General features: G+C 45.9%; 1 protein-coding gene across 3 annotated transcripts in view; it reads left to right on the top strand.

The window, feature by feature from the left end:
- Positions 1-8,121: 8,121 nt before the first annotated feature.
- The window catches only part of TMTC4 (transmembrane O-mannosyltransferase targeting cadherins 4), a 56,873-nt gene continuing 40,470 nt past the window's right edge, over positions 8,122-24,524 (top strand). The window contains exons 1-5 of one of the 3 annotated variants that reach the window (XR_012080091.1): positions 8,122-8,249; positions 13,735-13,950; positions 17,742-17,857; positions 18,997-19,213; positions 23,917-24,004. Coding sequence is in view for 2 of the 3 variants with exons in the window: in XM_072976489.1 (XP_072832590.1) it covers positions 8,196-8,249; positions 13,735-13,950; positions 17,742-17,857; positions 18,997-19,213; positions 23,917-24,004 (691 nt within the window). In the remaining variant the exon portion in view is untranslated. Of the gene's footprint in view, positions 8,250-8,278; positions 8,443-13,734; positions 13,951-17,741; positions 17,858-18,996; positions 19,214-23,916; positions 24,005-24,524 lie in introns of those variants that run through there. The other 2 variants (XM_072976489.1, XM_072976490.1) reach the window with 2 other exon arrangements.

Here is a 24,524-nt window from a genome sequence, read left to right as displayed (position 1 = left end):
CAAGATGGTGCACTAACATGGCTGGCAGTGGATGCTGGCAGTTGGTTGGGAGTTCAGCTGGACACATGTCATCTGGAGCTTCTCATATCTTGGTGGCTGGGTTTCAAGAGGGGACATCCCAAGGACAAGCATTCTAAGAGGCAGGACGCAGAAACTGCCAGTCCTCAGCGAAACTGACACTGCTCAACTTCCACTGCATGCTCTTGGTTAAACAGTCACCAGGCTAGCCCAGATTCATCTTCTAACAGGGAGAATGACAAAGAATGTGTTGCCATCTTTCAATTTAACCACAGGCAGCTGATGAAGTTTTTTAAAATGGGAATGTCTTCTGTGCCCATTAAAATTGTTTGCTTTTCTTCAGTATAAATTTATCTCCAATCTCCCTCAGGAATGTACATTGTTTATGAAAGATCTGTGTGGGTGGATTTTTTTTTTAAGAATCTGAACACAAATTGACTTTTACCTCTGAATTAATGTGGGATAAAATAGATAAAGCCGAAGTTAATGCAGAAAAACAGAGGCAGAAAGGACCATAGGAACATATGTCCCTGATAATTCAATAGAAGTCAATATGTCCTCTAACATTTATAAATAAATAAATATAGACATAACAGTATTATCTGAAGTTACAGAAATAGTCATTATGAATAACAGAAATAGAAACATTGAAAATAGGGGATCTTATAAATGCTGGAGAGGGTGTGAAAAAAAAAGGGGGACCCTCCTACACTATTGGTGGGAATGTAATTTGGTGCAGGCACTATGGAAAACAGTATGGAGAGTCCTCTAAAAACTAAAAGTAGAGCTACCATATAATCCAGAAATCCCACTCCTGGGCATATATCCAGAGGCAACTCTAATTCAAAAAGGTACATGCACCCCAATGTTCACAGCAGCACTATTTACAGCAGCCAAGACATGGAAGCAACCTAAATGTCCACCAGCAGACGATTGGATCAAGAAGATGTGGTATAAATATATAATGGTACAATGGTACAAAAATACAATATAAATATACTATTCAGCCATAAAAATAATAAAATAATGCCATTTGCAGCAACATGCACGGACCTAGAGATTATCATACTTAATGAAGTAAGTCAGAGAAAGACAAATATCATATGATATCACTTATATGGGGAATCTAAAAAAATGACATAAATTAACTTATTTACAAAACAGAAACAAATTCACAGAGTTAGAAAACAAACTTATGGTTACTCAAGGGAAAAGTGTGGGGGAGGGATAAATTCAGAGTTTGGGATTAGCAGATACAAACCATAATATATAAAGCAGATAAACAAGATCCTACTGCATAGTACAGGAAATTATATTCAGTACCTTGTAATAGCCTATAATAAAAAAGAATATGAAAAGAAATATATATATGTATAATCAAATCACTATGCTGTATACCAGACTACACTATATGAAACTATAATTCAATAGGTTGTAATAACATACAGTGAAAAAGAATACATATACACATATATACATATAACTGAATCACTATGTTGTATACCAGAAATTAACACAACATTGTAAATCAAATTTACTTCGGTAAATAAATAGAATAAAATAAGGTAGGGGATCTTAGGGAGTAAAATTGGACCCTGGGGTGATATAGGAGACATATGAATTTAAAATTCTTAAATATTTTATTTGTAATATTTTTGAAACAAAATTAAATTTCTCCTGCCTATCAAACTGGCAATTAAAGATATTGACAAAACTTGTTTTGGCAAGGTATCGAGAAATAGACTTTTGTGGAAAGTTTGCAGGAAACATAAATAGATAAAACTTTCTAGAAATTTTTTGTGAAATATTTGCATATTTTTACTAGCAATTCCACTTCAAGGAATTTACCTTAAGATCATAATTGCAAAAATGTGAAAAACTAGGCACAAAGGTGTTTAGCATTGTTTATAAGGATAAAAACTGGATGCAAACTAAATGGCCTTCAAAAGGAACTAATTAAGTAAAACATGGTATGAACAACATGATCATCTCGAACCAGCACAGGTGATTTCTAGATCTAGATTTATGGAAATGGAAAGACATCTATGACAAATTATTGAGTAATGATGTCAGTTACAGAACATGTACAGTATACATTTATGTAAAACTGTATACATACACTTACATGTGTCTATAGGCACCTACGTGGCCACCATTGTGAGGCAGAATTTCTAGTGTTCTATTTTTCTGCTTTATATTAAATATTTATGACAAGTAGCACTTTTAAGTATAAAGCTAATTTATTATTTATAAGAGCTACCAAAACAGCAACAATTACAGCATTTGCAACAGCTCCAGATTACACCTAGACCTTTTGCATTTCAACGACTTGGGAAAGATGCCAGTATCTCTGCATTTTATAAAATACTGTAAAGAATAACACAAAATGTACTTTGGCAAATGCCAAAAGAAAACTAACAGAATGTGTGTCATCATTTGTTCTGAATAAGATCATTCTATCTCATTCTCTTGAATGTTTTTCCAGAAATAAGAATAACACAATTGTAGGCAGGAAGCCAGAATTTTCATATCAGAAAGAGAAAAAGGAAGAATTTGCTTACCTAGGGGTGACTTGTAGCAAAAATAAAATCAGGCCAAAATGTCACTGAATGCCTTTTAACTAGTTGAGACAGTTTAACCACCTGGGAGAAAACCGAGATCATTATCGCTTTTGTTTCTCTAATTTGTTGCTCGAGCCCTTACCTGCCCTATTTATGAGAAATTTCATTATCTCCTTCTGAAAACTTCCTCATATCTGCCATCTCAGTGCCAAGAATTCAAAGTTCAATGGCTTCATCCCCAAGGATCAGGCAAAGGAAAACCTGAGTTGTACAGGTTAAGCCCAGCACCGTCTATCTGGGGGCAAAAATGCCCGATAGATGACCATTTGGCAGTTTGGCTTCTTAGTCTGGGACATAGTTGTACCCACACCTGGACCTGAGGTTATATCACATTTAGTTCAACCACATGCTGAGCCATTTCTCCAGCATGGCATTTGGCTGGAACAGTTAGATTTAGGAAGGCCACAGGCATTTGTCTCGTGCCAAGCCTACTTCACCAATCCTGACACTTTCCCTCCCAAGTAGATCAAGATAGATAGATAGATACATAGATAGATAGATAGATAGATAGATAGATAGATAGATAGATAGATAGATAGATAGATAGACAGACAGACAGACAGATAGACAGATATACAGACCAATGAATGAAGAGATAAATGAGATTGCATCTGAGTCCTACATGGTCTCTCCCCTCAACTGACTTCTGCTGCGTTGAGGCCATGTTGATTCACCAGAAAAACCTCAAGAGCGTGAAATCTCAATAGTGAAAGTGTAGGAAATGAGTCTCAATCCCTTTCCTCTCAAGTCTACCCACCTCTTAATTCAGTAACCATCTCTGCCAACCAGGATTTCTGGAACAAAGTCTAAAAAAGCTCCTGTTAAATTCTATTGGAATCTCCCCCCGGGTAATGGACCCCTCTTCATCTAACATCTGTTATCACTAAAAGGGGCCTTTGAAGTGACTCTCTTCCCTACCCACCCAAAGGAAATGATAATCATGGAATTGTAGCCCATGACTAAGAATGCATGCAGGAGGGTGGTGGTCTGCACATGGATCATAAAACTTGAGCTTCAGAGCAAGAATTTGTCAGTTCAAAGAAAAGGGAGCAGGTTGGGAAGATTCTAGCAGTTTGGAGGAGAAAAGCAAAAATACGAAGAAACAGTAATCAAATGGGAAGTCTTGCATACTGATTCAGAACATGGGATCTGGTATCATGCAGCCCAGCACAAATCCCAGCTCTGCACTTTGATTTCTGCATGACCTTGAGCAAACTGCTAAACGTCTCCAGGATTCAACTTCCCCACCTGTAAAATCAGAACTAATAGCTCACTCCAAGGGGATCGCAACTAGATTCATATAAATCCATGAAAGCATAGATCATGTGCCTGACACATACTAAGCTGTCAGTAAAGAGTAACCACTTTTATTGTTAATTATTACATTATTATAATATTTATTTTAAACAGAGATTTAAGGTAAGACACTTGGGATTAGAAGAGAACAAGATGCTGGGAGGAGGGCAAAGAAGAAAAGGCTGAGGAGATAAAGACACAGGTTTGAGGAGTTTTTATAATTTTTGGTTGATCTACACCCCAGGCCATGTAGGGGCAGGAGAGTGAACTGTTCAGTCCTGACCCGTTCCTGTCCAGGCTGCCTGTCCTCAACTCTCAGCTCTACCACATCCAGGTATTACTTAACCTCTCTGTGCCTCAAGTTCCACATCTATAAAAAGGCGGCTAGAAATAGTAGATTCGCCTTATAAGGTGTTGTATGGACCAAATGAATTCATGTACATCACGTGCTTAGGACAGTACTAGCAGAGAGTGAGCTGTATGTGCAACCTTTTTATTTCCTCTTCTGACATCGCACTGCTTTCTCCAATTATTTCAAGACTTAAAAATTTAGATTCAAATATAAACACACAGGCTACACAATTTATGTGATTTATGATTACACACCTAGTGTTGAACATGTACATTAAAAATGAAAATTTATTGAAATTATATGTAAAATATAATGCTTTTTAAAAAACACGATGCTTTAAGATTAAGTAAATAAAACCATTTGGCATTCTTTCCAAAGCATTTTTTATAAATATAAAAATATCAAAAAATATCTACACTTGGCAAAGATTGATTGACCTACAAAAGTCCTCACCAACTCTTGAGGAAAGCTGGGAATTCTAAAAGTAGAAATGATCATAGGTCTCTTGAAGAGAGGAACACTTTGAAGAAATAAAGAAAGGAGGCAGTTAATTTAAGGATAGTTAACTTGTTGAACTTGGGTGAATAGGTCAAAGTATAAGATGTTTCCAAAAAATTAGACAATATATGAATTGGAAGTTTATAACAAATTTGTCTTAGCTCAAGGGAAAAAACATTGTTTTTAGCTTTCCAGAGATGACTATCTTTATCATATATTATTTATTTTTTCTCCTGTATCTTCCTGCTTCTGGTTCTTAATTCTCAGCATACAAATTTAAATATTTCATGTGTTAAAAGTAAAACTCTCACTGGCGGGGGAGGGGGGAGCATCCTTAGAGCTCCTGTCCAAGGGGCTGGGGCCAAGAGTGGGGGTCAGTGTATGGTCCAGCAGCAGGGAGATAGTCTCTGCATCTTATGATTCTTATTAAACTATAAGATTGTGAAAGGCGGAATCAGCACCATGTTTACCTTCATATTCTGCACAAAGACTGCCCCTGTGCTTAGCACACAGTATGGTATCATTTTGATTACGGCTAGCTCAGCAGTTTATGGAGCGGAAAAATGTTAGATTAAGTCAGGAGATTCCAATTCAGCATTGCCAGTAACAATACAGTATGACTTCCAGATGCTGAGAGACATTGTTGACTGTCTGCTATGCAGTGGGCACAGCAGCTACAGGGGGTCCAGTAGTTAAGGGAGATGTGGTTCTTGCCTCCGTGGACCTCTAATGATGGAGATAGACTCTATATAATGACCTCATGGTTAGTTAGTTACAATTGTGATAAGAACTATGCGAGTACATTCAGAGGGACCTAAGGGTGTTTGGAGAGATAATCCAGGGAAGGATTTTCTGAGAAATTGACATTTGAGCAGAGACTTGAAATATGAATTAGAATTAGCCAAGTGTCCTGCAAGAGAGCAGAAAAGGATGCTGCAGGGGTATGTGAATAGCCCAGTTGGAAAGGAGCACAGTGCAGTGAAGGACTATAAAAGTTCAATGAGGTTGAGCTTAGGAAATAAAAGTGATGGAGGCTTGAGATGATTCAGGAGCAGCAGGCAAGGGGCCAGGTCGCGCAGCAGACCAACGGGAGCAATGGGAGCAGTGATGTGCCAAGAGTGGCCACAGTGAGAGTCAATTGTCCTGGGCTAGGAAGTAAGGAGTGCGTTGTCTATAGAGAATTGAAAGACAGTAGTAAAACTAAGCAGGAGCTTTAATCATCACCATGCACTAGCAATTCTGTCAATCAGTGGTATGTTAATTTTTAACAACTGGTTCTCTGGGGAAAGTAAAGATGTGTGCCTATACACACATGAAGGTATTTTAAACGTTACAGATGTTTATAAATGTTATAAATGATACAAAGGATTGTAGCACACACTTTACAAGTAAGGATAAAGTATGCAAATACTTTTTACTACAACTTCCAAATGGTTGATGGATTCTCATGGAATGCTTTTGTTGAGTTTTGCTAAAGGCTTGTATCTGTACCCAACTGACACTTGTAATTCAATCATGATTTCACAAGTGAAATTTCATCTCAATCTGCTCTATTCCGAATACATTTATTATCACTAAATCTGATACGTAATCTGTTGAACTATTTCACTCTTATACAAATTAAACCTGTTAAACTAAAATCTCTTCTTGTCAGCACTAAGCACAACACATTTTTAAGTTTAAGCTGCATTATTAATTCCTCCATCACTTTCTTAAGTCTAGCAAGAAAAAAAAATCAGCAAAAACCAGCAAATCAAGCTCTGATTCTTGTTTGCCAGTTTTCATGATGTAAATATTCCTAAAGTTGCCACCTGCAATCTACCAATGTGACACCAACAAATGTGCGTTAGAAAAACCACACACACACAGTAGCACAGCACTGAATGCAGAAGTGGAAATGGGAAAAAGTGGACAGATTTGATAGACATTTAGCAAGTAAAATCTTGGTGATTTGTTACATGCCAAGGGTGAAGGCCGAATTGGGGAAACGACTGGACCCACCACCATGACAGGGACACCTAAAGAGGAGCAAGAAGTGAGAACACACCTTCCATTTTGGATGTGTTCCATCTGAGGTTCTTGTGACACACCCAAGTGGAGAAGTAGAATAGGAAACTACACACATGGGTTTGGAGCACAGAGAAGTAAGGATCAGAATTGTAAAAAGTGGGCCATATTCATTGAAACGCTGGCAGTGTGTTAAATCATGCAGGGAAAAATTATGGCTTGAGAGGAAAGGGGCCAACGCCTTTAAAATATATCATGTGGAGGTTATCAAGAAGCAGATAAGCAACCCAAGGAGATGGGAAAAACGAGGAAGCAGAGTATCACTATCATCATAAGTGTTTTAAGGAGAAAGAATGAATTTTGCTAAGAGATCGGGTAAAGTGAAGGAGAGTGTCCTTTGTATTTAGTGCTTGTGAATGTTGTTGGAGACTATAGCCAAGGCAGTTTCAGTGAAATGCGGAAACCAAGAAGTGAATGCGAGTTGGGAGACTAGAAAAGTGTGGTCAGACAGCCTTCCAAGAATTTCAGCTATGGAGAGCAGGAGCGAGGCTGGGTGGCAGCTGGAAGGGTACATGGAGGAGATAAAGACATGGGGCTGATGAAATGCTGATGATACGGATCCAAGCAAGAGAGAGATACTGAGCTTAGATCGGACACTTTGATACTGGGGGGAAAGGCGGGAGAGGGGTTGGGTTTGGAATCCGTGCTTTTAGAATTAGCTTTGTAGTTCTGGCAGAGGGAAGTCGAAAAAGTTTGCCTTTTTCTTGAAGCAAGACAGAGTCATCTACTGAGAATGGCCAGAGGAGCAGTAATGCGGTTGGGAGTGGAAGTTTAGGACAAAATGACTTGGTAAATGGAGGATGGATGGCAGATCCGGCCAGGTGAAGGACCACAATAGGGATCGTGGGTCAGCAGGTGAATGAAGACCAGGGCCGTGGAACTAGATCTGTTGAAAACAAAAGCAGGAGCAGCAGAGCCTTGGACGGAAGAGCGCAGTTTCAGTTCTTTCCTGAAAGGCAGAAAGTGGAAACACATTTGAAACAACTCCTCCCAGACAGGAGGAAGTCTAGAGTGCTGGTCGTTCCTGTCCAGCTCCTCTTCCTGCAGGGACGCTGCGGCCCCTCCGCCGAGCGCGGCCGGCAGCGCCCGCAGCGCGACACAGGCCAGGTTAGGCGAGGAGCAGCGAGAGGGAGTCCCGCCCGCGCGGCCCGCCTCCCGGAGCCAGACTGGGGCCGCCCCTTCCCGCCCCGGCCCCACCCGGGTTCTGCGCCTAGAACTCCGCTTCCTTCTCCCCGGCCGACTCCGTCTGTCCCTGCGGCTCCCTCTCCGCGACTAGCGCCCTCTGGCCTGACGTCATTGGCGCGCCCACCAATGAGCTGAAGAGGGAAGGCGGTGGGGTGAAAATGACGGCAGAAGCAGCCAATGGCTGCGAGGAGAGGGCGGGCCGAGGCCGGAATGTGAGTGAGAGCCCGCGCGCGTGGGGAACTGCGGGCGGTGCGGGCCGCGCGCGGCGCGGGAGGGGGGGCGCGGCGGGGGGCGGGGGCGCGGCGCGGGCGGCCCCTCCCCCTGCCCAGCTCCGGGCGGGCGCCGAGAGCAGGCGGACTTTCGCGCCCGTGAGGGAGATGCGGCCGCCTCTCGGGCTCCTTGCAGGTAACACGCGGGGCCGCCCCCGCAGGGCCGAGTGCGGCCGAGTGCGTGGCGGGGCGAGCGGAGTTAGGTGCGGAGCGGACGCGGTGTCCCTACTGCCGCCGCGCCCCGAGTCCTGCGGCCCGGCCCGAGCCCGGCGGCGGAGCTGCTGGAGGAGTTGGCTTCGGGACCCGGGCTGCGGCCGGGGCCGGGGCGACGGGGGATGCGAGCCTCATCGCCGTGCGCCCAGTGTAAACAGCATGCGGGACAAAGGGCATGGCGTGGAGGGTGCCCGCTCCGCCTGCCCGCGCCCCTGCCCGCTCCGGCAGCGCGGGCGCTCCGTCGACCCCAAGGCTCACGGGCGTCTCTGGCGCGTCCCCAGAGCGGACACCTGGCCGCGGGGCCCCGCGCCACCCCGCGCCTGGCCGCCAGCTGGCCGCAGCGCGAGCGATGGCTGGTTGCAGCCAGGCGGCTTGGCTGCCTGCCCTGGGTTAAAGGCGGCTCCCCTGCAGCGTCGCGCAGTGCCAGCCACTCCGCGCTGGCCGTCGAGCCGAGCGGCGGGAGAGCGGCGTGCCCTGGATCGGGGCGTCCGGGGCCACGGAGGTGCCACTTCCCTGCGCGGGCTCTTGAGTTTGGGGAAGCCGAGCAGGCGGCGCCACCGCCGCCTCACCTCCTGCGAACTCCACGGGGCTTCTGGTGGTGTTGCTGTTGTGACTGTAGACTGTGTGTATTTTCTTCTTTTTTTAACCACACACAAAAGAAAGGAGGAGTTAGAGGAAAGATCTAGCCAGAGCATTGTGAATCATCCTACACTGCTCTTTCTCTCGGAGAGCAGATGGATGGGGAGAATTTCTTGAGAAACAATTAACAGTAAGAACGGACTGGATCCCCTCCCTGTCTCCTCTCCCTGCAGTGCTGAACGTGCCTGGTGCGTCCCAGATTGGGGCGGGTGTGTGGATGGGGTGCGGTGGTAAAGTGATACTGGCTGACTTACATAGGAAAATGGCTACAAGCTAGCAAGCTGGAAACTTTCTGGGACAGTGAAACTGCATGTCCAACCACTGCACGCATTCTTGCTATAGGCAGGCATAGCCCTCGTGTGTTACTCTTGTGAAGGCAGTCACAAAAGGAAGATACTCGGAGTAGCATTTTGTCCAGCGCTGCGTGGTGCAGGGCGGTAGGGATGACAGTCTTCGGTGCCTTAAGGGCCCCAAGGAAGGAGCAGTCAGCTCAGGTCTCCAGATGCTGGGTCAGAAACCATCATGGCCTTTATTCTGATTTCTGGAGGCACGGTCTCATCCCAGCCTGGCAGAGGGCAGCTCGCAGGTGGATGGATTGTCACCGATGAGGTAGAAAGGCTGGCTTGAGGCCATAAGGCCCTTAAACGCCCAAAGAAGAATATTCTTCAGTAGGTGGGTTGCTGCTGATGGCTGATTTTCCCAGGGATCATTTAGGTTTGATCTGCCAGCCCCTTTACTGCAGTCCAGGCCGCTCTGTCAGCTGTCAGTGGGTCCCCTGGGTTCACAGCTCAGTGACTGTGTTTGCTTGCTTTTGGGGGAGGGCATGGGATCCCTGTTTGAGGTCTTTTTTCACCTCTTTATTGATTAGTTTGTTTTAACCCCCTGAAAATAGAGGCTTGATATAAGAAGTCTGAGAAATTGAGAATAAAGAGACCTCTGCTTCGTTCCAGATTCATTTCCTCCTCAGCGCAGTTAGTTCTCAATGCAGTGCGAAATTGGCACAAGAGTCAGGGGTCAGAACAGCACCAACTTTGGCACTGGTAAAACTGGCTGGAGCACTACTTGGCCTGAGCCTCAGGCCGTGTTGCTCCCTTCTTAGTCCTCAGACAGCCTTGCTATCCAGTTGTGGTCCAGGAGTCTGGGTTCCCAGGCAGAACATCTCCTGGAGAAGAGGAACAGGGCAATGCCACCAAGGGACCATCCAGAGAGAAACAGAACGTGTGTCTTCCTGTTTCATGGCCTGGATACAAAAAGAACAGAGGGGACCCATCTCCCCTCATGGACCACCTCATGCTGCAGTTTCTTTTACTTGAGTGATCATTGCAGGAAAAAAGGCCATTTGTTGTTGGAGGAAGGAGTTGGGAACAGGAACAGCGTGTGTGGCTGGGGGTTTATGCAGGGCATACAGACACCTGGCCAGGGAAGCAGTGCTCTAGGTCTGCCCCAAAGAAGGGTGCCTTTTCTCAACTGTATCAGGTCACAGGATGGGCTACTGCTGGCCTAGGTTGGGAAAGCCATCTACAGGAATGAAGAGTTAATGGCGACATCGGTCATCCCAAGACAGGAGGTCAGGGCCTAGGTACCAGGAACTCATCTCTCCAAAATAACAGTGATGGGGACTAATTGTTTCCATATGTTCTCTCATTTAAACCTTACCACAGCCTCCTGGAGTCAGCAGTGGTACCCTACTGTGCTGATGAGGAACTGATTCTAGGAAGACTGGGTAGCTCAGGGTCATGCAGGTAGCAAGCCTGTGCTCTTAACCACTGGGCTGGCCTGGGAACTTTGCATAGGTTCCTAACACGTGCAGCTTCATTGCATTTGCTGATCCACAGTATTTTCTGAATTTCCTACCTACTCATTAACCATAATGCCTTAATGAGAAGGGCATACATGAGTATTCTCAGGGGCAGAAAAGAAATGGGAGCCTTGGAGACAGCAGGGAAGCTGCCATGGGGAGGTGAGGACCAGCCAGAATGGGGAACGGGGGCAGACTGTAGGTTCCCTGAGATACCTGCAAGAGAAGAGGAGGAGGTCATGCTGAGACTGGCTCACCAGTCATCAACATGACTCCCCAGGAGTCCAGGCCTGACCCACCAGGGCACCCCAGATGTTTGGGTCTGTAGTCTGCCTTTCGTATATCTCAGCCGTTGCCTGATTAGTGTGTGTTACAAACAGTCTGAGAAGAAAAAGGAGACAGGACAACTTATATAAAGTGCAGTTTATTTCCTGACTTAGTAGTCTTCCTTTAGGGCCATTTGAACTGTGTACAACCTTTTGTGAAATAATATTCAAATATTTGGGCCTGAAGTGGATAACATCAAGACCAGTTATGGGACCAGCTGTCAGCTCACCGCTCTATTGTGCATTCAAAATTGATAGAAACTGTGTGCTTTCCTTCACATTCATTTTCTCAAACAAAGAGCTCTTTTATTCCCTCTGTGTTAAGTCATAGTATCTTCCTAACTATTCAGTCTTTTTCATTTATTTATTTATGTTTAGTAGCAGGATTAATTTCTTTTGCTGAAATGTAGACACAGTGGTTGGGGCCTCCATGGTGACCTTTATTGTTCCTGCAGCTATAATTTGGATTTGACCAGTGGTTTATCCATTCTGTAGAAAAAAAAGAAAAGCAACAGATAGTGGCTGGCATATTCCACCCAGCACTTGCTGAGAGTATCAGTTACATCACGGGGAGAAGCTCGAGGGACCAGCTCTGAGACAGCTGCAGGGCCCTTCATCTCTGGACTGTAAACGTGGGCCTCTTGCCAGCACCTGGAAAGGGACAGTGTTACTACAGGAGAGGGCGTCTCATTGACTGTTGAATCCATCTCCATGGTCACTCAGATAGAAGCCCACAGAAAAGATGCCTGTGACCTCAGAAGACCTCTTAGGCTGACTTCCTATTGATTCTAAAATCTGGGGTATTCCCTTAGAGAACTGGAAACAGGTACAGTTGACTCTTGAGCAACATGGATTTGAACTGCACGGGTGCACTTCTGTGTGGATTTTTTCCAACAGTAAAGATGACAGTGCTACATGACTTGCAGTTAGCTGAATCGCTGGGTGCAGAGGAGCTACAAATATGAAGGGCTGGCTGTGAGTCACTGGTGAATTTTCACCTGCGAGGAGGGTCAGTGCCCTAACCCCCACATCATTCAAGGGTCAACAGTACTTCTTAGCTGCCTTCCCAATCGAGGGACCTGGGATCTTCTTCCATCTCAGCACAAAGAAGGGGGACTGCTCTCTTGGTACCAATAAGCCAAATACTTCAGGAGATTCTCAAAAGAGACTACGTTTGTGCCTGTGCTTCCTCCCTCCTTGAAGAAAGTACCTGTAAAAATAGGTAACCTTCCCTCGGTGTTCAGTAAAGTCAAGCCTTGTTTCTGAGCACTTTAGGTGTCTTGTTTAACCATCATCGTGGCTATGTAAAGTAGGCCCCCCAGTTATCATCCCCATTATAGAGGTGAGGAAACAGAGGCCCAGAGAGGTGAAGTCACTTGGCCAAAGATACACGGATTGGAACGTAAGCAGTTTGACGCAAGCATGATCCTAGTAAATCCAGAGGGAGTGTCTGTTGAGGCTGTGGTGGGAATGAGGACAGATTAGGTGGGATGGGTATGGGAGGGGTGGATTGATATTTGGGCAAATTTCAAGGCAGAAAGTTTTTGGCAATGCTCACTGCTGGAAAGTTCAGCTATGCAGAGGGGCACAGGAAGTGGGCTCAGAGAGGGTGGAGGACGCACAGGCCACAGAACTCAAAAATGGCAAGGCTGAGAGCAGACAGTTCTGGCTTTAACACTTTGCCTGTTGGGAAGAAATGTTAAAATAAATTTCTGTTTTGAACTTGACTCTCTCTCCGATATTGAAGTTCATATCCTCTCCTGGAAGAGCTTCCCTCTTCTCCTTTAGGATCCGGCTCATCCTTCTGGGATAAGATACTGTCCGAGGCCAGTATACCATGTGCTCTCCTTCCTCTGTCCTCCTGTGTGTGAACCACTGGCCTGGCCACTGCGCGTGTGTCCCGCCTCCTCATCTCCATTCACCTCTCCTCCAGTGTGTGTCCTGCAGATAGACTGTAGCTCTTCCAGATCAGGACCAGGCTACACACACACACACACACAGACACACACACACACACACACACACGATGTGCTAAGACTCAACAATAAATATTTATTGATTTTTTTGCTTGATTGGAGGAAGCAAGATGGTAACTTTTTTTTTTTAACTTTGTAAACTGGTTCAAGGACTAAAAAAAAAGATTTGCCTTGTGGGGTTGGTTGATAAATATGATTCCCTTAAATCAAGCTTTCTCAAGGATAATCCAATATCAGAAACCCAAGGACTTCTGATTTGGTGGGTTGAACTTGGGCCCAGGAGACTCTCTGTGTGTCCCAGGGGACTTTTCTGCCCATGAAACCACAACTGAAAGCTTTTAATGATTTCATATCCTATAAACTCGCAGGAGGAACGACTGTCTAGCTCTTACTCTCTTGAGGTCAACATGTCCACTGTGTAAACGTTCCTAACAACGCTTCGATGAATATTTATAACCATGTCACTTTCCCTGCAGGTTTCTCACCAGCATAATGCTGAAGCAGGAGGCTGGCAGCCCGAAGGTTTCAGGATGGCCGAGTGGGATGCTGATCTGGATTGCATCGTTCCGTCTTCTGTCCTTCCTCCCTTCTGGGCTAAGTTAGTCGTGGGCTTTGTTTCCCTTGTGTGTTTCGCACGTAGCTACGATGGAGATTTTGTCTTTGACGACTCTGAAGCTATCGTTAACAATAAGGTTCGTGTCTAAATTTCTCTTTGATGAACTGATGTTAACCATTCGCTTATGTCTCAGTGATAATCTACATTTGTGTTGCATTATTCTCTGCTGAACTTTGGCTGAGCCTTTGCCGGGGCCCCAGCGTGCTCAAGATTCCCCGTCTCTTTCAGATAGCATCTTCTTGATATAGGGCCCTTTTATCGCTGGCAGCAGGGTCTCAGTGCCCTGCCTGACTGCAGGCTTTGCCCTGGCCGCGTGCCCTCCACGGGGCCCCAGTCCGCGCACGTATCAGAGAGACCATTATTCTAAGACTACGAGGTCAGGGTGTTGCAGGGCATTGCAGACTGTTTCAGGTTTTGTGACAGCTCCCCAGTGCTCTAAGGCAGAACGAGCCTCCCCCACCCCCCTAAAATAATCATACATTTGCTGCAGTCATGGCCAAATCTGATCACCCACCAGAAGGTGCGGCCTCAGCAGCAGGCAGTGAGCTGACTCCTCCTTTGTCCTTCGCTGATGGTGTCAGGACAGCCCGCTGACAGCGCCGGAGGGCCAGGAGGGCACTGCCCGGGGAAGCTGTGGTTCCTGCTCGTTTCCTATTTGAAGACGCAGATTTGCTGAATTTGCAAAACCCCAGCCGGTCTTGCTCACCAGTGGGTGCCGGGAAAATGATATTTTCTTTCATTTACTGACTAGCGACAGAGAAGAAGAAATAGGTTGTGGGAAGGGAAGAAAAAGATCTCAGTGAGCTAAAGGAAAATCAGAACAAGAAACTTAGAGGCAGGGAGAGCCCAGAGGAGAGGGAACGGGGAAATGGCACAGGTTAGGGCCCTTGTGACAGCCTCACTGCTCGGCAGATGCTGTGTGTGTGTGATGAGAGCTTGAAGGCATTTGTGAATCTCTCTTTAGTAGATGCAGTTGTAGCGACTCTTTGTAACACTGTCCTTAAATGCTCTTAAAATTTTGAAGTCATGGATTCTACCCAGTGAGGAAAAAGTCATTTTCTTGTTGAAAGTGTTGAGAAAAATTCTCTATATAATAAACATGTATTTCGTGGGAGGGAGGCGGGCGCGGGAGTGACTGTTTTGCAGATATTTTATTTATAACATACTGTCAGTGATTTTCTCTGTTTTCATGGCACACACTGCAGCCTAGTTGATGTTTCTTTTTAGTTCAAGTTCTTCACCTGTAATTTTCCTCAAGTTCACCCAGCAGTTGCTGCATGTTCCTGTTTTGGTTCTTTTTTAAACCATGCCTAAGAGAAAAAGAAGTAACTTTGTAGCATTAAGCAACTATGTCACACTGATGGCTTAATAGCTACGGAATTGGTTTTCTAACAAGGCTATGAGGATATGCCTTTATTTTTAAAATTCCATTTGTTGAGAGTTTCTTGATTCTTCCACTCTTGTGAAGTAGAGGATATCTAAAGTGTGAACTCAGGACCTACATCGAAGTTTGGGGAGCAGGGCAGGGGAAGTGTGAGCTGTGTCGTCTGTGAGAAGCCCTGGCTGGTATGCGGTTGTAATTCTCTCTCCTTCGGTGCAGAAAAGGCCGATGGAGCCATTTCGTGGCTCTGCCGTGCGCCGTCTTGGCAGTGTTTTCTAGAGCATCACACTGTGCCCTTTTTGTTAACTTGCTAGCCCTCTTTTTTTCCTTTCCTGTTTAATGAAAGGCCCTCCTCTGTTCATTGGCACTGTGCCTACAGTAATGTGAAACAGGCTGTTACTGGGTTTTATTGGTGTCCAAGACTGTTTTCCAGATGCTTCCTTGTAGTGTTGAGTTGCCTTTTTTCATTGAGATGATGATTTTCTTTGAGACAGTGGAGTTAACAGGAATTTCAGATGCAATACATCTTTTCCATAAATCAGCCCAAGGAAAAATTGACCTTTCCTCCTGTAGCGCATCCTGCTGTGCGTAGGCTGCATCGAATCAAATATTTAGAGCTTTGTTGGTGTTCATTTTCTGCTCAAATGGAGGGAAAGATCGTCTGCTCAATCCCTTCACAGCTGAGAAGGAATTTCTGGGACAGTGTGAAAGTACAGTGACTTGCAGTTTTGTAACCGAGTAAACTAAGTTAGTGGGTAGATCACACAACCTTCATGAAACATCTAACGGACTCGTAGAGGGAGCCCCTGGGACATGCAAGGCCTCTGAAGCTGATACCCAGCGGAAGTGAAATTCACCCTCACAGTGGGTATCAGGTGACCAGCCGCCCGTCCTCCAGCTTTTCCCTTGGAGGCGTTAAGCACCTAAGTGGCGCATACTCACTGAATTACACCGTGTGTTGTAGACACTGGTTGCTCTCTTGGACCACCGGGATCTGACATGCTTCTTCTATTTGGGGGCATTTGCACCTTCAGATGGTTATCAGATGCAAAGACTGTCTGGACGTAGACACAGGCAAAGGCTGTTCTATCGGATGCACCTGCCCGTCGGACTCAGGAGCTAGTCATACACGGGGGATGGGGTGGGGGGGTCCGGAGGCAGCCAGGCAGGCTCAGCGAGATGTCCGGCGGTGTGATTGGTGGGGTGCCCTTCTGGCTGCACTGCCCTGACTGGTTTTCCAGCCCACCTAGGAAGTCACTGAGCCTTGCCATTTCCTTTGAAACATTCTTTTTTTTTTCCTCAAGTCAATCAGTGTTGTTTTGGTGACTGCAGTGAAGAATCTTGACTGATAAACCACGCAGGGCTTATCACACCATAAGTTCTAGACCCTGAAACATTCCTGTTTAATTATGCTGTAAAGAGAAAATTAATATTCAGTTTTGATATTTACTCCAAGGGCCTTGTCTGCCTTTCTTCTTGGTGAACACAGTTTGAGTAATCTAGTTTCATATTTAAGTGTAAAAAAAAATAGATTTATTTTTAAGCATCTCTACAACAGTACCTAATTAAATTACCTTACGAGATAGGTATCGTTTTTAAATATTGAGTCATTTTTATCTTTAAAAATTATGTATGTAGAAGTTGTTTTTTCTTTAATTTTACTGTCTGCTTTAGCTCGTGATCAAGAATGGGAAACTTTAAAATAGATTTGCTTTCTCACCCTTATGTTTTAAGTGGGGTGTTCTTGGTAAATTACCTTATGTATTGGATATGAGAGGGTGATAGTGACCTCATTGATCTCATTTAGCAAACAGTCCATTTTTTCACACAACATGGATTGAGCACCTTCTATGTACTCCCGCCAGACACAGGGGTGGCCCAGGCCTTGTGGGCCCCCAGTCCAGTGGGGCAGACAGATGGCAGGCACGTGATTGTAAGCCATGCTTGCGGCGGGTGCAGTGAGGACAGGTGCAAGATGCCCCAAGACCCTCACTAGGGAACTGCGTCAGCTCAGGAAGGCCACAGCCCAGTGGCCAAGATACGAACATTGGAGGGCTGAGGGGTAGCTGTTCAAGTGGAGACCTGTGCATGCAAAGCGCTGAGAGGGGTAGCCGCAGGAGCCATGTGGGGACCAGACGAAGGCCAGTAGCAGAGCACAGAGTCCACGAGATGAGCCTGCAGAATCCAGCGGGAGCCAGAGCAGGACATAGGCTTGGTCCTGGAAGGGGAGGGAGCTGTTGGCTGTTGCCGCGTTTCAAGCAGGGCCGGGTGGGGTGACCGATTTGCATCCTCGAGAGATCAATGTAGGGGACACATCAGAGGGCACAGTGGGCCTGCTGGGAGGCCTGGCTGTGTCCTCGGTGAATGGTGACAATGGCTTGGCCTGGGACTGGTGGGAGAGGTAGAGAAGAGAGTGTGAGGAGCTTTAAAGAAGAGCACTTGGGGAGGGCTTCAACGTCCTAACTCCAGCGGGGGTGTTCCCACAGGACCTCCGAGCAGAAACACCCCTTGGGGACCTGTGGCATCATGACTTCTGGGGCAGTCGGCTGAGCAGCAACACCAGCCACAAGTCCTACCGCCCCCTGACCGTGCTGACTTTCAGGTGAGAGCAGTAGTGGGGATGGGGTGGGGGGCACCTGGGGCTTGTGTGCGATACTGTACCAGGTCGTTTTGTATGAGGTTCCCCGGTCCATGATTCTGAGGCAAGTACAAGCCTCTGGCTGCGTGGTTCTCCAAGTTCATGCTAATCCCAGCTGCAGGGAGTTAGGTGACAGGAGGATGGGGAGCACATGCATCCAGGGCTGTGCTGGCAGGGCGGACACGGACCGTGGAGCCGTGCAGAGAAGGTCAGCCTGGCCCCGGGCGAGGATGACGCGCACATCGGTGAAGTGGTCCATATTCTGCAGTTCTTGGAGGATGGACCCTTTGCAAGTTAATACTGAGGAAAGACTATGTCAAGGCAATATGTAGCATCTAATGAAATTGTTATTTTTTTAACTATAAATAAGATATAAATCGTCCTCCTGTGACCCAGTCAACATGCAAGAACAAAATGAAGCTGAAAACAGTCTTCCCCACCCCCACCCCCATTAGTTAGGGAGCTGTTTGCATTAAACAGACCCCTCGACCTCACAGAAGTTCCCATGCATAGCTATTTCTCAGATGCATTGGTTACCTGTGTATAGATCTTTCAAAGAAGTGTGGAAATGATGGCTTGGGACCACTGGGGATGGAAAAGCAGGCAGAAATAAGACTCCCTGACAACAGGGCAGTGCTTCATTGTTCAGAAGGCCCGGGGACGAACTGTCAAGGAGTATTTGGGGGTGGGGGGTGGGGAGGGATAAACGGGAGTAAGCAACTCACCTGACTCATTTAAATCGAGGTCCCTGTGGGGTTGCCTGAGTGACGCGTCGTATCTCATATCTTCCTGGAAGATGGTCTTGCCTTTTTCGCACTTAAAAATCTGTCTCTCTTTCCTTTCACTTTCCCTCTCCACGTATGTTCTGTCCCACTCCCCTGAGATGCGCTTATCTTCCCTCTTTCCCAGTGCAGTTAATTAAGGTCTTACCTTGTCTGCAGCCTGCTTGGTTGGACAGGCGTTATTTGTCTTGGTGCTGTTTTCCTCACAGACTTTATCTCCTCTGTTTAATATTGTCACTCACCAGATTTTCCCCTCAGATGGCTTGCATTTTTTTCACACGCAGCCGGGCCTCCAGGGTGAACACCCTTCCTTTACCGTAGGATGAACTACTGTCTGTCGGGAGGCTTCCACCCCGCGAGCTTCCACGTGGTCAACATCCTCCTGCACAGCGGCGTCTCCGTGCTGCTGGTGGACGTCTTCTCCGTGCTGCTCGGGGGCCTGCAGTACACCAGCAAGGGCCGGAGGCTGAACCTGGCCCCCAGGTCGTCCGTGCTGGCCGCGCTGCTGTTCGCCGTGCACCCGGTGCACACTGAGTGTGTGAGTATGGTCCGCCCGCCGCCTCTGCGCTCCTGTGAGGATGGGAAGCCGTCCACGGATCAGCTCGTTCCTAAAACAGGCTTCCCTCCGGCACCCACATGGCTGTAGAAAGCAAGCATGTGCTGCGTGCGTGTGAGGCCGACAGCTGAAACTGATCTGTGGGTCCAGTGGGTCTCCCTTATGAGAAATGCAGGGTCCCCTCTGGGTGAAGGCTTTATAATGACCGGATGGCATGATCTCTTGGGATACATTCTTTTTCCTTACATGACCACACTGTAAAGGTATGAATGCTGACTCTTGTCTGGCTTTAGGGTCTCAAAGCCAGAGGCTGAGATGACCTTTCTTCCAGGAAGGGTCTGATGCCGTTTCCCCATGTTAGCTGAGAGCTCTGCAATGTCCAGAATACTTTCTCATGCTCAGTATGAGGGTCACAGCAACTGTGGCATCAGATGAGGCAGCATAACGGTGTCCACTTTTGCAGAAGGGGGAACAACCTGGGAGGATAATTTAAGGACTTACCCCAGGCCAGCCACATAGCTAGTGGAGGTAGGGACAGAACTTACCATCTGGTTGTCCGAGGCCGGTGCTGAGGAGGGGCCAGTATACTTTGAGTGGAACTGGAAAGAGGGTCCCCACATCCTGGTGCGGATGGCTTCTGAACCCCCAACTCTCCTTCTCCCCCTCCCCTCCCTGTCTTGTCCGCCTCCCCCTGACAGGCTCAGCCCACGGAGTCAGGCAGCTCCTGCTCTTAGTCTATTGAACTGCTGCTGAATATTTTGGTACAGACTGGTTTGGGATTTAACCAAACACTTGTGGGGTTTTCAGGAACCACCCTACTCCACCACTGTGGAACCCTTTGAAAATTAAGTCAGCGTGTTTGCTGAGGCAAAAGATTTGATTTTAGTTATTCATTCTGTGAGCACAAAGTACCTGGTATAAAATACTACCTGGACGTTATTACTTCTCCACGATAGATTTCTGCATTTCATCTGTATTTAAATACCTGCATTATTGACCGATTGCGTTGAGCATCTTGAAGTAAGTTTCAAAATATTGAGCAGAATGCCTGCCTTTAGCATTTGGTTTTGTTACTTTCATTAAACTATCTGTTCTTTGGTATTAAGAGATTGTGGAATTGTTCTCACAACCTTCTTCTAATATCTTATTACTTTAAAGCTTTAAAAAAAATTCTCATAATTTTTTGCTTCAGCAAATTCAGAGGCTGGGGACTGTTGTAAGACGGATATATATATAGCTGTGGTCGAATTTGTTTCCATGTGAGTTCTCTTTATGATCTAGATGTTTGTTGGGACCCAGAAATAATGTGTGCATCAATCAAAAATAAGGGAATATCTGGCAAAAATACTGATTTACTGTTTTGGTCCTTGTCCAATTTTGTGTGATCTTAAAAGCAAAATGAAATATTTGAATTATTAATCAAAGAAATGTTTCTAAAATTCTAATTTTAAATGATGGGAAGTTAAGAAAAGTTTGAAATACTCACAGATATAACTGGATGTGTGCAAACACATGCCCCAGATAAATGCGGTCTGGGAACACATGAACCCCAAATTCTACATTTGAGATATTTACGAAGAAGCTCAGGGAGGTCCAACTATAAGAGAGAAAGGAATATTTGAAAATGTCTTCATCTCTTCATCCCTGCATTCCACGAAAGCCATCCAGGCTTAAATTGCAAGAGAAGTTTACGGGTCATTGAAAACTAGCATTCCTAAGACAGATAATTTGTGTGTTCACCTTTCCTTATTTCGACAAAAAGCAGGCCCACCCAAGGAGACCGTGGAAGGCGAGTCCCCCAGAGCTTCCCAGGCGGACACTGGGGGAGCGGCCCTGTGCTCGGGACGTGGGCTGGGCTCCAGGGCCTCCAGCAGTCCAGACGGGGTGGGGGGGGAGAGCTAAGGGGGAGGTTTTCTTGCCCCTTGTCTGATGGAGGCCCCAGGGGACACCAGTGCCACTGGGTTTCCTTTGTCCTCAAAACATTGGTGAAGATTTCAAATTGCTTGAATTTGGTTGTCAAAGAGGGACGTTCCATTCCCCTTACTAATTCTGCCCATCCAGTGAACCCAGGGTTTACTGCTGAAGGAATTGGATGGGAAGACAATCGCCCTTCCCCTAATTCCTCCTTGCGCCCCGGTGCAAGTTGTTCCTAGCGGGGAGGCACCACCGCCCCTGCTTCGTGGGTCCTGGGAGTCGCAGTGACGTCTCCGGAAACGCTGGTATGAGCATTTCAGGTTATTTGTAAGGGAAAAAAAAAATGCCTTTGTAAAGCACTTTGCCTGAAAATACATACTACACAAATATCAGAAAAGAAAAATAAAATCTTTCTGTACGGATGCCCATGACCCAAACAGTTAATCTTAGGACCTCCTTGGATAGCCTTTTAAATTTTTTTTCTGTGAAATAGCTCTCTAATTACAATGCCAAAAATTCACTGAAGGACTCCATACCCTTTAAAATACTTGCCATGCTTTTTTGGGGGGTTGGGGGGAGGAGGTAACTTGTTTTATTTTATTTATTTTTTAATGGAGGTACTGGGGATTGAACACAGGACCTCATGCCTGCTAAGCAAGCACTCTGCCAGTTGAGCTATACCCTCCCCCGACTTGCCACACTTTTAAAAACTTGTTTTTCTTTATGTCAGTTGATGTAATGTACATTGCTTAAGGCCTGGGGATACCGTCACCAATTAGCCAAAGGGAGAATGTTTTAAAAATAATTTTATGATGTTTAGAGTTCGTTTTAGTGGGAGTCTTTTTTTTATTCAGGCATAGTTGATTTACAACATTATATGTTAGTGAGAGTGAGAGTCTAAATGTACCTCAGCCACCCAGATAGGAAGTGGTTTAGGCTGGCCTTTTTGGCCCCTATCCCTGGTGTTTATCCAAACCAGTTTCCTCTCCTTCGCTCAGTTCAAGAAACCTTGTTCTTTGACCCTCCACATCCCCCTGGCCCTGCTTCCCTGACCCCTTGGCTCTAAGGACCCCTTTGGATCCACTTCTCTAGGTTGGCTTCTCTTATTTTTTCCTCTGAAAGGGTATGGGATCCAGCCCACCCTTGGGCTCCATAGAGAGCCGCCCCTGGAAGATGCAGCTCCTAGCCCTCTCCAGTGTTGGCGGGAGGCCCACAGGACCAGCTGCTCCTGCCATCACCCACCGCAGAGCTGCAGAGCCCATTCCTGCTTCACCCTGAGCTGCTGTGTCCTTTGTGCACTGCCCTCTGCACAACCCCCGCCCCCCAGTCCCACCCTGTCCTAGTTTACAGCAGCACCTCCGGGATTTCTGTGGGAATCCACCTTGAGCCAGCACCCACTGTGTGCCGGGCTCTGTTGAGTCTCGCTGCATCCCCGACTTTACTGTGTCTCTGAGTGAGTTATGGGCCAGAGGATGCGAGAAGTCTCATTACATACTTCCTTCATGGAGTAACTGTGCCGTTTAACCCTCTGGCATACTGGCCTACTTGTCCCAGCTCTGTTGAACCTTTATTTGTCCTGAGCTTCCTTCCCTGGAGGTTTTTTTCACGTGCATGGCAGTCACAGGTTGGATTCAGCTGTCAATCTTCTAAGTGATTGCGTGACTCCGTGGGTTGCCACGTGCACCTCCATCCGGAGTTCACCATCAGAATGGATAATCGCCTCAGCATTTCATATCTAACCAGCGTAGCAGGAAACTGCTCCTTAAAGGCATTCCTTTTAGTTTCTGCTTGTACACACACCTGGGAATCATATGTAAATCTAGTAATTTTCATGTTCATTGTATATTCTCTTATTCTGTTTCTGACTCACTCACTTTAAGAAAAGATGAACTTCCCAGACATTAAAGTGATGCCTAGAGAATCATTGTGAAAGCTTTGACAGATGTCACACCCAGGTACCAGTTAGTGAAGAATGCCGCGTAAACTAGACCAAGACTCATGCCTGGAATTCTGTGTCTTTCATTGCCACGAAACATTTGGAGGACAATTATTGGAGTAATCACCTTGAAAGAAATTAAGCACAAATTTTATATTGCTTCATTGTCACTGAAGAAGGGAAGGGCAGTCGTAGAAAATGGGGGTGGGGGGGCTGGGAAGAAATGGTAGACATTTTTTTCTGTTTTCATCTTGCGTTGATTGCTTTTGAAGCGTTCTGCTTTCCAGGTTAACCCACTTAATTAGTTTTGATCTGAAAGGAGAAAAGGTGGCAGAGGCAGCTTTGAACGTGTCGTATTCTGTCTGCCTGATGACTTTTAATGTCCTTCCCGCCTTTTCTTCATGCTTCCAATCAAATTTTCTTTTTTAAATATCATGCCCTTTGAGCTGATAACATTTTCCAATTGAAAATCCGCTTTGGGGACCTGGCTGGAGCAGAGGACCCCGGAGCTGTAGAGTGCAGCGTGCCGCGTAACGGGCTTTCGCTGCATGCGTGCATCCCTGGCTGCGTCCCGGCCACAGAGGAGCCGTCAGTAGATTTGAACCCATCCAGCCTTCCCTTGGAAGCAGTTGACCTAAGTCCTGGACCAGAAGTGAAAAGAAAGTCAGCCGTCCAATCAGACTGCAGGGGTGCGGCACGGTTACATGCATCATTTTATTAGATGGCTGAACCTGACAGAAGTTTGGTGTTCTATTTCTAAGGAATTTTTTGTGTTTCCAGAGTTTTGTTTAAGTGTTTTTTTACATAAATCTTTTTTTCTTCCCTTTCTTTTCAGGTTGCTGGTGTTGTGGGCCGAGCAGACCTCCTGGGTGCCCTATTTTTTCTGTTATCTTTCCTTGGCTACTGTAAAGCATTGAGAGAAGGTAAGCATGATATTTTGCCTTCTTAATTTTGCATCTTCTTCATGTTTCTGTCCTGTCGAGCAGTGTTTTAGCAGGTGGGAAAGGGTCCGTTTATATACGTTTATCACTTTGAAGGAATGTGGGTCAAAAGGGGTAAACTCTTTTTAGAGATGTCTGTTCCTCCATTGCTTTTTCAATAATACAAAGTCCACGCTTCAGTGTTCGTATGGGAGTGTCCTGTTGGGCAGTGAAACCAAGAGCTGCTCCGGGTGCTAAAGTGGTTCTGAATGATTTTTGTGGGGTTTTTTTTAATTTCTAGCAAACTTGTAGCAGAAAAAACTTTTGGGTTTTTTTTTTATTACTATTAAAATCTGTTGGAGAAAAAAAGTAGAAAAAATGCTAAAATGTATAGCTGTGAATATGCACAGCTATGAACTATTAGGTTCTTATTTTTTCATTATGTTATTAATACTTACAAAGAAATTTGTTGTTGGAACCAATAGAGTTAACATGACCAGTTGTGTGTGTTGGGGGCGGCGGT

Source organism: Vicugna pacos, chromosome 14, assembly GCF_048564905.1.
Source record: "Vicugna pacos chromosome 14, VicPac4, whole genome shotgun sequence".
NCBI classification, from domain to species: Eukaryota; Metazoa; Chordata; class Mammalia; order Artiodactyla; family Camelidae; genus Vicugna; species Vicugna pacos.
The sequence above is the reverse complement of the archived record's forward strand: the minus strand, read 5'-3'. Positions and strand labels throughout refer to the sequence as shown.